The sequence below is a fragment of the Rhagoletis zephyria genome, unplaced genomic scaffold (assembly GCF_001687245.7).
Source record: "Rhagoletis zephyria isolate East Lansing unplaced genomic scaffold, Rhagoletis_zephyria_1.1 Rzeph_scaffold_01032, whole genome shotgun sequence".
Classification (NCBI taxonomy): Eukaryota; Metazoa; Arthropoda; class Insecta; order Diptera; family Tephritidae; genus Rhagoletis; species Rhagoletis zephyria.
The window spans coordinates 63,658-77,378 of record NW_016158116.1 but is presented as its reverse complement, the minus strand read 5'-3'; the positions used below and the strand labels follow the sequence as shown (position 1 = coordinate 77,378).

The 13,721-nt window shown below is 35.3% G+C and overlaps 1 protein-coding gene across 1 annotated transcript in view; it reads right to left on the bottom strand.

Moving 5' to 3' along the window:
• stw (laccase) overlaps positions 1-12,805 on the bottom strand; it is a 36,898-nt gene extending 24,093 nt beyond the window's left edge. Inside the window, exons 1-4 of the mRNA XM_017615588.1 lie at positions 12,802-12,805; positions 8,842-9,283; positions 2,229-2,513; positions 1,651-2,126 (exon numbers count right to left, since the gene is read on the bottom strand). Coding sequence (XP_017471077.1) covers positions 1,651-2,126; positions 2,229-2,513; positions 8,842-9,283; positions 12,802-12,805 — 1,207 coding nt within the window. The remainder of the gene's footprint in view (positions 1-1,650; positions 2,127-2,228; positions 2,514-8,841; positions 9,284-12,801) is intronic.
• Between the last annotated feature and the right edge of the window lie 916 nt (positions 12,806-13,721).

Here is a 13,721-nt window from a genome sequence, read left to right as displayed (position 1 = left end):
AAATAGGAAGCCTCACAGCGAGAAAATGAATTAATTCCGATTGTAAGTTGCAATTTGGTATACAGAAAAATAAATGAAGTATTAAAAAGAATAAAATTATTCCAAATATCGCCTGAAGCGATAAGAAAAAGACTCATTCAGGCAATAAGAAAACGACTCGCCCAGGCGAGTTGCCTTCGGCGGACGTTTTAGAGCGACCGGTAATAGGAAATCGATTCGATGGCAATATTACCGGCAATAAATTTGTTTCCGAGGGCGACACGTTTTCTTATTGCCGGCAACACAAATTGTTTGGTGGGGAATAATACATTTTCATGCTGTTATTTGTAGTTTACTTATTTCTAACTAGGCGTGTGTGTGTGCGATTTTATAAAAACCAGTGCGGTGTTTTTTGTTGCAGCAATCAATAGCTTTTTTTACGTCTTTGGCGTTTAACTGCATGATTTCATTTATTTATTGTTTTGGTTTTGTTGTGGCGAAAATTATGTTGCATTATGTTGGCGGCTAGGTTGTTTAGTAATATTTTACACGATTTCTTGCTCATTTTAATTTTTATATTCTTGTTTATACTCGTATTTGGCATTTAACAAGTTGGAATATTAATGTCTTCGAGGTTATTACTCATTGAGTTCACTTACCACTGCTGAAAGTGGTGCGTTGTTTTATGTCGAGTTCAAGCACAGGGTGCCACATATACATACGTATAATTATGAATTCATAAGTGTTGAGCGCCATAAAAGGCAAGCGAGAGAGAGAGAGAGAGAGAAGGCTACGCATCTACTAACTATTATTAATCGTTTTTTTTTTATTAATTTCATGCTTTGTAATGCCCATAGAAATATTAAAATTCAGCGCAAATTTGGCGCCGCTGTATGAGTGACCAATCATTGTGACAGCTGTGCGTTAGAAACTTGCACGACTTATGCATATTTTAAATGACAAATGCAACATAACATATGTACATAATTTTATGCAAAAAAAAATGTAACAACAAACAACCAGCCGGCAGAAACAAGTCATGAAAATAACATACACCTAGCAGAAAAAGTCTGTGTATATTTTCTAAATATTCACCATATTTTGGCAATATAAAATTTGTCCCTTATTTTTTTATCAAACAAAATCATATAAACCCAAGTTTCAAGTTCAATGAAATTTCATCAAAAATTTCAACTTTTTAATCAGAATTTTTGAAAAATTTCAAGTACGAAGTTCTATAGCCCATTAAATTTTAGTATAATAATGAGTAGAAGATAAGTGGCTAGAAAATCGCGCTGATGTTTAATAATTTTTTTTCTGGTAGTTCTAAGCATTTACTTCCATTACAAATAATTCGCTCATTTCTTGTATGGAGGAAAATGCGTGCTAATTTTATAGCTAACTTGAAAAAAAAATTGTTTAAAAAATTTAAAATTTTTATGAAAATTTATTTAATTTTCCGTAATTTTGTATAAAGCTTAAATCCTTGGTTTATATGATTTTGTTGACCCATAGTTTTATAAAAAAATAACAAACAAATTTTAGCTTGCAAAATATTATGAATATTTAAAAAAGAAATGGTGTACGAATACTTTTTCTACTTGATGTAAGTAAATTAAGTAAATTGAATTAGCTCTCTTTAAGACTTTTTCCTTAATTACATTCACTCACCTGAGAACGATATGATCGTATTCACATCAACCGGTTGCACTGGTTCACCATCGGTTGCAATTACCGTCATTGTGTGACCCTCAATTGTCACCTGCGCTGGACAAACGGATGCGAAGGCATTAATCATACGGAAACGATAGCGACGTCCTGGTGTGATTGTGAAAATTTCCAATGGCGTATTTGTCATGAAACCAGTATTGGGATCACGGAATTGACCCTTGCCGTTGATTAGCACCGATTCGGGATCTTGACCAGTATTCACGGCCAAGCGTCCGGGATAACGTTCTGCGGCATCCTCATGCAACCAATCGCTAATCAGCATAATGTGTGTAGTCAAATCGAAATCATACATATGTGAGTTGGGATCACGCGACGGCGGCTGACGTACAACAATGCTGCCATAAATACCATCTAATTTCTGTAGACCGTGATGAGAATGCCAGAAGTGTGTGCCTGCATTGCCGGTCCACTGATATCTGCGTGGGCGCGATTTTTGGCATAGAATTAAAATTTTTAATATAAATTTTTTTATTTAAGTGTAAATAGTTTTTGTATATTTTTTTTTGGTTGCCACTCACCTGAAAGTGTTGCCCTGCTGTATGGGACACTGTGTTACGAATGGCACACCATCATAATATTGTGAGCCACGCTGCCAAATACCGTGCCAATGAATTGTTGTCTCCATACCTTCCATGTGATTTTCTACATCGATAACGACTTTGTCATTTTCACACACCTGTATACTGGGCCCGGGTATCATACGATTCACCGTGAGTATACCACGTTCGACACCATCAGCAAGAACACATTGACAATGACTCCAGACGGTGTTGGTGGCATTTGGCGTACATACTTGGCAAGCGCTAGAGGCAAAAAAGAAATTAGAAAAAGTGAGAATGAATATTTGCAAGCAAATTTTATGGGCTAACAAAAGACTTAAGCCACGAACTTACAATGCAAACTTATTTAGTTTTGGCCCTAGTCTGTAAATCTCTAATTTTCTTACATTTAAAATTACTTTTTGGCCTTAAAAGCTAAATTTATTTTCTGCAGCTTTACTGACCCACATAAACACAATAATACTATGTAGCTAGTTATAAGTAACTAGTGCTTTTAAATCCGTTTACATATTTCATTTTCATTTTTACTTCAATTAACTTTATAAATAATTCAAGTAAAATTTTGTTTGCATAATCAATAATGATTATTTTTAGTGAAATGAGCTAAGTAAATAAAACCTAACATTTCTTTAATGAAATAATATTTTTACCGGCACTTTTCCGTATTTTATGGGCAAATAATGGTAATTAAATTGTTGAAAAAATGCAATACCCGTAATTATGGCGTTTCATGCACTAGCGCACAACAAACTTGCTTAGCGATTTATACTGAAAATTTAATTGAAAGTGGCGCAATTTTATAATCGCAAAGGGGAACAAAACTATCGGGCTCATGGAGCGAATTGGGAGTAAATGAACTAAGTGTAATGAGTCTAAAGATAATAAAAAATAATAACATAAAAAGAGAGTATTTGATTTTTTTCATTTTTTATGGTCATTGAATGCCAGTAAGAGAAAAGAGTGTGGACAAAAAGTGTCTGCTTATTTCAGTAGAGTGGTGTATATTAAGATAACAAAATGGTCAGCTGAAGGCATAACCGGCGAGTGGAATTTAGGTGTGCTCTGCCCAATCCACAAGACCAGCGACCCCGCCATATGCGTCAACTACCATATCAATTATCAAATCAGCCTTGAAATCCAACGGACAACGGATAATCACTCTTGCTAGCAAGTTCTACTTTGGACTGAGTAGGAAATTTAACAGTGAAGTTCTTTTCGTCGTAAAAAAATGGTACTCTATAAATCACTCATCATGTCGAGCTGGTATCAGATGTGTAGGAGATTCTCCACTATGTCCGGAATGCTAAGTTGATTAGTCCTAAAATCACGCCACTATTGTCTGACTGCGATGCAGTATAAATAGAAAAAGAAAATTATCGATGTTCAAAGACTAGGTAAGTCCTCAACATATAGTTAGTTACCACCATGCTGATTTCTGAACAAATTTTGGAAGTAATATGGGAAGAAATTGTCAATACAAGCTGAGATGAGCAGAATTGAAGGGTCGAAACGCATAGACAATACATGACGTTAAGGACTCAGCTTAGGTTAGCTTTATCTAGCCCGCATGGAGCCACACATAGACCGGTAGGTTTTTAGAGTTGCTTTTTGCGAATTTTTAGCAGAAATTTTAGCCCTAATTTTTAGATGTCCTCTAACTTCTCAAATTGATAGGCTCCCAAACATTTGTGTCGTGTATTTGACAGTGCAGGACATCGGCAGAGAAGATGCTCAAAGGTTTCCCTAGTCTCCCACTCACAGCGAGTATATTTGTTTCTGCCGTTTCGCATATAGTTTTTGCAGTTTTGCAATTGGTTAACTCATTCCATCTAGCCTTGAACTGCCTTATCATATTATATCGTCTATTTCGTTGTACAATTGTTGAAGGGGTCAACAAATGTAGTTTGTCTGTTCGTGAGTTAGACTGATGGCGTTCTTGGTTGTCTCATCTGCTATTTCATTACCCCCGATTCCGCTGTGGCCGAACAGCCAATAGATGTGCAGCCTTCTGTCGGCGGCCAGCCTGTCAGATTTAGCAGCATGGTTTTCGGCGAATACATAGGTCAATGGTTGGTAAACTGAGGATAATTTCAAGAGCAGCCGTTGGAGTGGACCTCAGCGCTCCCGTGATGCACAGTGCTGCGAGTTGCTGAACCTTCTCCACTGGCTCCAGATATGATGACTTTTTCATGGCATTCCACCACACCAGACAAGGACTTAATTTTAAATGAATATTCATAGCTTGTTATTCTTATATTTTTATTTAACTTATAGTGTCACACTCAACACAATCTGTTATTGTCAAAAATCTTCACTTACGAGTTCGAAATTAAATAGTAGCCTAAAAAATTTACTAAATTTAAACTGAATGTACAAAAAAAAAATATATATACTTGTACTACTAATACTACTACGTATGATAAATCCTTTTCATTTCATTTTCAAATTCATTCCGCCATATTGATAGTGATGCATTAAGGCAATTAAAAACTAATATAATAAAGATCAATCATCGTATGACTGAGCTAATAAAATTAAATCATAAATTCTTTTAGCAATTATTACTGTAGTCATTTTACCACCAACTGTGCCATCATCATCAATTGTCGCTGTGTGTAAACAATCGTGGGAATTTGTTATGGTCTTTTACCGCAGAATACTTCAACGTAAATGTGTGCACAAACACGCTTGCTGTAGATGCTAAAATATGCCCTGTAGAAATAACTTGAACAAAGGTGAAAAGTTTGTACTTAACAACTAGCGAAAGTTGGAAAAGTGCCTAGTAATCTTCTAGACAGTCTTTGATAAGTTTTTAATTCGTTAAAGTGTTTACTAATTTTTAGTGCGAAAGAATAAAAACTATACGAATTTCATAGTTTTTGGCTTTCCTCCTTTGTGGTGTCTAAAATTTTTATAAAGCAAAAGTTCAAGCTGTAGGCGATTCGAGCTGAATTTTATAGACGGCATCGACAGAAATAAAAACCTGCTCATTTTCCGAACTTTTAGAAGTAATGATTTTTTTGCTAGTGCATAAAATAATTTTGTAATTTTTTGTCAGTGCCATCAGATCTGCACGATTCCTTAATACTTTGAAAAATGAAGTGATAGACTAAAACTTTTGACCTGTGGATAATAGAGGTTTAGTTTTTTTTAATTCAACTTATTACTAACTTATTAAATAATTTTCTTAAGTTTTTCATTAATTAAGTTTAATTTTTTTAAGTTTCTTGGCATTTTGTATAAAACCTTGCTATAGAGGGCGCAAGAGATTCATATTTTCCGCGAAACCTATTTTCGCAATTTGGCAAACTCCAAATTGATTTTAGACCCATGATTCCTTCGGCATATTTGCTTAGAATTACACCTAGAATCTTTCTATGCCATACGCACCAAGTCAAAAAAAAGAAAAAAATCACCCGCCCTAATGTAAATACATATAATATGCCACTTATAGTGAATTTTTGTAGTAGGCGTGGTTATTGCCCGATTTCAAATATTTCCAAATCTTTTCTTAGTGAGATAAATGGCAGTGAGGGTACCAAGTTTGAGAAATATCGATTGAGGTACTAATGAGATGCATATGTTGTGGGCACTGCCACGCCCTTTATACAAAATTAGTATCAGTATATAGTGACATATCGCAGTGTGTATTTACATTTAGTAAGCCACTCTTTTCATTTTCTATATGAATCTTTCTTAGACCAAAAACCACGTAGTAACCAAGTTTCGTTGAGTTATGTCAATTTCTAACTAAGCTTGCTAGCTTCTACACAATCTTGTTTTCCTACTGGGTACTGGGTATATTTACCTATTTGCGAACAAGCAGATACTCTCACTTTTTCACAATTTTGTACGCTCAGTTAGTTGTGGTTGATGTGAATTTCTATGCGGCGCCATCTAAATAACGATTATAACGGTATGCAACAATGTGTACATGCTTTTATGTAAGTGTGTATTGTATGTATGTGAGTTTGGTTGTAAGCAAATTTGTTTGTATGTGAATATGTAAATTGCAGCATCAATTTATCTTGGTTATTAGCATCGCTTTTGCTCAGCTACTTTTGCTAGTTTTCTCTTGCTGAAGCTTCTGCTCCATTCCATAGACGTAGCCCCATAGTCTACTCGTAAGCTGTCGCAGTGACATAGTGTCTGGCAACTAACTTCGATTCTGTCGCTAGCAGCGTCAACTAACAACTGTTGCTGATGCTGCTGCTGCATTATTGTTGGCATTGTGCGTCAACGACTCTTTACGTTTGTTGTTTATGAGCTTACGAATCGTTTTGCTTGGCGCTTTAGCTTAGTAGACGTGCACACTATTCTGTATACAAACTTTTTAAGTAGTTATGCTTAGGAGTGATATAAAAAAGAGCAAAAACATCTTTGAGTATAACTATGTAGAAAATCTGTATGCACATTCAACATTTGAATAGTTTTCGTTGCTGTCTAACTATGGTTTATATTGCCTTTGTCTGCTGCGTCGTCAGTTATGTCAATTGCAATTTCTTCGCTTTGTGTATTCGTGTAATTCCCGCGGTATGGCGAGTATTCATCAATATTGTGACAACGATTCGAAATTTGTTGTTGCCTCAGTAATTTATGTGAAAATCATTATGAAAATGGTGCCGTTGATTTGATTGTTTGCATAGATTGTGCAACGTTTTTAGCGTCATTTATATTTAAGTAAGCAATTATGATTGCATATGCAAAAAAATCAAGGCACGAGAATTTGTATTTTTTGATGATATTTTTATTTGGAATTCCATCATTAGGAAATCAAAAAAAAAAAAGAAGAAATATCATAGCACTTATACTTATATTACGTTTTCAGTAATCAATAAATCCATGACTGTATGGCTGTATGCAAGAATGATACAAGATTGCGCCAATCGAGCTGAGAGCAACTGTGTGTGTGACCAGCATTGCCGTTTGGCAACAATTGTAGCCAAAGTGTTTTTTTTTTTTAACGAAAACCTACAATTCTACATAAATCCTAAAATAGCTACCCGACCGGAAAGACTCTAGACACAGCCCTTATTCCGTCCAGATACTGGCTAGATTTCCGTAAATGAGATTTTCTCGACAGTGCCAAAACAGGCTCTAGCATGGTAATGCCTTCTACAGATAATCTTCATAGATTCGCTTCATAGATTTTCTTAATAATATTCTCAACTAATATAATCTGGATAAGCCTACAAAAATTATTCAGAGGTAATCACTTCTAGGCAGGCCATGGCCAACCTCTGAGTGTATTCTGCTCTGAAAAACAGCTTCTCATATAAATAAAATAGGCGCTCAGAGTCGACGTAAAACTGTAGGTCCTACCTACCCCTTTGCGGGACAACATCAAGGTGCACTCCACAAATAGACAACAGACCCTACTCCTGGCTAGATATTCCTGACAGTGATTTCCTTGTGACAACCAGGGCAAGTTCTGGTAATTGGCAGACAGACAAATATAAACTATCAGGACGCTAGGTATGTGTGTCTTCCAAATATATACAAATCATCTCTAGAATTACAAAAAATGCCCAGTAAAAATAAATTTTTATATTAGGTGCTGTATGGGAATAATGATTAGTAATTCGAGAGTACTTTAGATAGAAGCTGTCCAAAATCACAGGAGAGTGTCTGCTTAGAGTAAGTGTTATCCGTGTGTCTAGCGAACGGGGTAGAGGAGTCGATTTTAAAATTAAAAAAAGAAAGTCCTGCCCTTATTGCCAACAATAATTGTGCAATAATGAGAGGAGAGGAGGGAAAAGGATACGAAAAAGAAAAGAGTGGTGGAATGAGGTAAATAAGACACAACGCAAATGGTTGGAAGTCCTGGCCTGCCTCTTACAGAGATGAAATCGATATCTAGAATAAAACTTCCAGAGTTCGCTGGAGTTATGGAGGGTAACACTTTGGAATAGCGACATGGATGGCTTGTTTGACGAAGATGAACTCATACCAACATACACTTTTATCCATTCGATCAAGACGTGGTGAGAATAGTCAAAGAGCTGCTTAAAAATAGCAAACTCACCGGAAATAACGGAATACCGGCTGAGTAGTTCATAATCGGTGAAAACAAGCTATTAAGGTGCAAAGTACTAGCTTCTAAGCGAAATTTCCTAACCAACAAGCGGGGACCTCCTGCTGTTACTGTGCGAAAGTATGAAGTATTTCGCGAACCAAAGTTCCCCTTTTCTTGAAGGCTTTGGACAAGCAAATCTGCACGCATCACATTTTCGTCGATTTTAAAGACGTTACTTATAGTATGAAGAAAAGTCGATTCTACCACACCATGTCTGAATATGATTACCCTGAAAAAATAATATGGCTATGTCAAATGGGGAAGGACTTAGTTTTTTAGGCAAGGCGAATGTCCACGTGTGAGATCTTCAATTTGAGGGTCGCCAGTATAGCATTTTCCTGAGGAGGCAAAAAATGTAGTATAGTGATAAATGAAAAAAAGGCAAAATATCTGCTGGGAACATACTGGGATTCCTCGCGTATTAGGATACAGAAAAAAATCAAGCCAAGTAATTCTTAAACAATAAGTATTCAGAATAATTCTATGTTTACTTACGCGCCCAGTACAGTGTAGTATTCCATGGTGAAGTGATAGTAGCAAATACGTGGCGGTTCACCTTCACGGCAGGCGCGCGCACACTCATCTGGCGCCGATAATGTTGGATTACGCCTCAGTTCGGCGGTGGCACTGGTGGAGAAATCTAAATGACGGAATGGCGACTGTGGATTCGGATCGACTACGGTATTCGCAATTTGTGGGTAGCGTTGTGTATTGAATTTTGGCAAATTGCCACGAGAATTCAGGTAACCACTGCCAACGCTGAGCGTACTCGACACACCGCCACTACCCAAACTATTGCCATTTAACGGTAACGAATTGCTGTTGCCCAGCGCGGGATGTGTTTGAACTACGCCATGCGCGGCGGAGAAGAAAGGTGACTCCAGTGGTGATGAGCTGGTAATGCGTGGTGAATAAAGTGAAGCAGCGGGTGTTTGATCTGAAAGAAGAAGAAGAAGTTTAAAAGTTCGGTTAATTGCCAGTTAAAAATTTGAATAGAAATTTCTAATACTAATCCTTTTTATTTGTTTCGAAATTTATTTATGCTATCACACTTAAGCGGACAAGGAAGTGATCATCAGTAGTTTAGAGCACTCTGCGCATCACTGGTTTAGAGCTTCTTGTACATTTTTTTTTTTAAATTAACTTGAAAACCTGGTTAAGAAATTTTCTCGAATCCCAATTCAACTTCTGTTCAAGTTTGGTATCAAATGAAAGAGGATTAAAGTAGCTTTAAAACTGAAATAGCCAAGTTCGACTGCTAAAAAATAACTGTAATTTTCGGTCCCTGGAATAAACTATATACCAAATATAAATAAACAATATACCAAAGATAGCGTTTGAACCTCCCAATTTTTAAAAGAAAAATAAATGTATTATAATTTTTTCTGAACGAAATTAATTTTTAATTTACAAAATTTTGTGTTTTCTTCATATTTAAGAAAACACTTCACAAAACCAAGAAAATTTTTTGGTACAATGAAAAACAAATTTCGACCAAAAAAGTTACAATATACTGCTTTTTCTTTTGAAAATTGGAAGGTTCAAGCGTTATTTTGGACATATAGTTTATTTGCCATTTTTCCTGAGAATTAATCATAGAATTTGAATCTGCTATAAACTTTCTTCGAACATTTTTCTCCAAACAAATTACACCGCCCTTTCACCGGAGTTATAAAATCTTTAACACTTTAGGGCTTTCACCAAAAGACTTCAAAAAATATATGAATTTATTTGAGCTGGACTGATTTGCAAATACCTGTAAAAATCTCATCTACATATTAATAAGCTAACATAAACTTTGTCACCATTCTTTTGCCGAATTAACCGAACCGATTTTTGAACACCATTGGAAAGGTACTTTTCCGCAGATGAGGAAAGCTTTTATGGTTTCAAAATGGGTTGAAAATAACGTCTTAAATCGTCATTTAAAATTGATCAATGTTTATTGAGTTATCGAAATTCATAAACACAGAAAATTAGTTGTTGAAATTTACGGATAGTTTCGAGCTATGATAATTTATGGAATTATCGAAATTTGTCAAGTTAGCGAAAGCTAGAACTAGAACAGTCGACTTTCGACAGCAACCGGCACTCCTAGTTATTTTTATTCCGTTGATTTTTTTTATTTTTTATTTTTATATATATAATTCCGATGAGAATTAACAGTATTCCGTTTTCTTGTATGGGGGATGATGCACCCTAATGCACAAACATATGTATGTAGAATGTTAATTCTTTTATTAAAACAATTTTAATTTTTAAACAAAAGAAAACGAAATCAGACATACATACATATAATCCAAAAAAGACTTTTTTAAGTTTTTTTAATTTAAATGTTTGAACCACTTAAGAAACAAAATATTACTAATTAAAATAGTCTCTTATGTAGAATACCACATATTGGGCAGTACAGGGCGAGGCCACGCAGAGTGTGATTCATTTTTGGGTTGGGTTGAGCTCGTTTGTTTAACAAATTTAATTCAACAACTGACTAAGTTTAATGAGTTGAACTGTTATTATAACTGACGCCACTGAGGCGGTGGGTCTTGTGATATTTTTCTGCATTTCGATTGAAGTCTTACAAAAAAATTAAAAAGCTTAAACAAATATTATGTAAATCGATTTTATTTCCGTAACTACTCCATTATTTTATAGACAGTTAATTGTCAATCATTGACAAGCTCTAACCATAATAAAACCACAGAGAAAGGCTGTTAGCTGCCAAACTTTTATGTTTGCATTTTGTATAAAAATGTGGAACTATCACTTTTATGTAAAAGTTGCAGTTATGGAAATTGTGTGTAAATTTATAAATGAATTTGATTTTGCTTTCACGCAGAATCAACATGACAAAGCTTAGAAAGCACTGATGTGAGTGTCAAAGCAAAAAAAAAGAAAAAAAAAACAAGATCTAAAAATTATACAAACAAACCGTAAGGCAAGTAAACAAAAGGCACCAAAAAACTGAATCCGCTTTTTTTTGTTTTAGCTACTCGCAGCCTACACACGGTCAATAGCTTGTGCTAACACCGCTTGACGAGCTACATACATACATACATACATTATGTACATACAAACATGTTGGCCAACATTAAATCCTTGACATTGACTGATGAAAATGGCTAACAGCAAACACTTACGCTTAGCTAGAGTGACGGGTGCATTTTTGCATTTTCTAGCTTTTCTTTTGCAATTGTTGTTGTAGTTTTTTTTCCTGCGCCTGAAACTGCACGCGCATTAAAAAAATACTCACTCGCAGTTGCACATCAACTAAAAATCGCAAGCAATAAAACTAAAATTATGTTGTCTGTATACATACATATAACGGCAGCAAACAACCACACACAAATTTTGCAAAAAACACTTTCCAATTTGTACATCAAGCCGCATAAGCATTTGCTGTCAGTGAGCTGCTCTAAGCCGTGGCAAGTTTGCATCTTAAGTCTTTCGAGTTTAATGTCAGTCAACTAACATTTTACATGCTGCACCATAAAAACAAACCAGTCCTCCTGCACGCCACTGCCAAATAATCGATGAACCTGACTACTACCGACTGACCTTTATTTTATGCCAAAGGCTGTAGTTGTTCTCGCTTTTAGTTGTTTGTTGATGTTGCAAACAGACAGAAGAATGCAGCTTTTTCGTGTAGTTGTTTTCGTTGTTGTTGTTGTTGTTGGTGGTTTTCAAAAAAGAACAACAACCTCAAGATGGGTGCGCCTTTAAAGTGCAACTAAAGAAAAATGCCGACTACAGAACAATTGCTAAGCGATTGCGATTGCACTAAGCAAAGTTTGAAAAGCAAATAATGCAGCTAATTTAATGGCGCACTAGTACTTATGTATATACATATATACTCCCACACATACATACATACATAGCTATGTATTTAAGCATAATCCTTATGCTATTATTATTGTTATTTATAATTTTTATGGCAGAACTTTTTAAGCTTCACAGCGCTTAACTGCCATAGTTAAATAGCTGATGTTTAGCTGCTTCAGCGCAACGATGGTAACTGCTGCGAATATTAAATAAAGGCTTGTTAAAGGTTCGCATGGGTGCGCAACAAAAAAACGAAACAAAACCGAAAGTAGCAAAAAACTTACAAGAAGCGAAACGAAATCATGGTAAGCAATTATAAGCATATGAAGCGCAAAAATTTAGGTATATTAGGTACGATCAAAGAAGTATACATACATACATATGTCTAACAACAGAAAATGTTTTCAACAAATTCATACATACATATGTATGTTTACACACATGAATGAGGTGAGGAAAAAACCGAAAGTAATAATAAAATAAAAAATAATAAATTATTAAATCGCACATTTCAATGCAATGAATAAAGCAGATAGCCAGAACGAGCATTAAATATATAAGTGGCAAATAAAAAAGTACATTGAATGCATAAAAAAAAAACCAAATCCATAACTTTTACAAAGCACTACTTACACATTTTTAGATATGTGTGTATACAAACCCACCTATAAGTAGATTGTAAAAATAACTATTAGTTTTATGATTCAATTGACATTTGTGCTTTATCAATTTTATCCATTAAATTTCTGGTGGATAAGTGCTGAAAGTCTACAAGGATTACCAAAATGTTGATAAAAGAATTGAAACAAGTTTAAGTGCAGGCGCAAACGATATTTAAAAATAAAAAAATGCATTCTTCAAAGGTAATTAAAATTACGAAAAATTATACATAAGGTTTTGTAGAACGCAAATAAAAGGGCTTGGCCTGTTGCTGTGCCATGAGGTTTTTTCGAATGCAGTTGCCACCTGTTAAAAAATTGAATCAGATCATTTAATAGTCAAATGAATTACTAAAGGAGGTTTATCAACCAAAATGGGGTTGAAAAGGCTTTATTTCTGTACAATATTTAGGAGGGTTGCCACCTCTTTATAAAGTAAAGTTTAAATTATTTAATAAGCCAAATGAATTACAAAAAAAAATGAATTTCGGTCACAATGGGCTTTTAAAGAAGTTATTCAGGGGAGATTTTTTTTGGGGTTCTTTGCGTGAAATTGTGTCGCTTATTTTTATTACTTTACACGTCAAATGTACTTTCACGTCAAATGTCCCAAGCGCGCTGAGCGACGCAAAACCAGCTACAGGTTATCTGTATTGCCCGTTATCTCCGTTATCAAATGGACAATGAGGAGATTGAAAGCAGAAGAACCCAAAACGATCACAACTTACAGTGGCGGTTAAGGTAGAAAGCGGTACTCTCAACTAGGAAAAGAGAAAACGAGCCAATAGCTTGATGTTGGCTTCAAATGTGGCGGCCCCGGGCGCAGGGCGAGTTGAATCTGACCCAACATGGCTCCCTCTTGGATTTCCTATCCCGAAGTAATGCGAAAGTGGT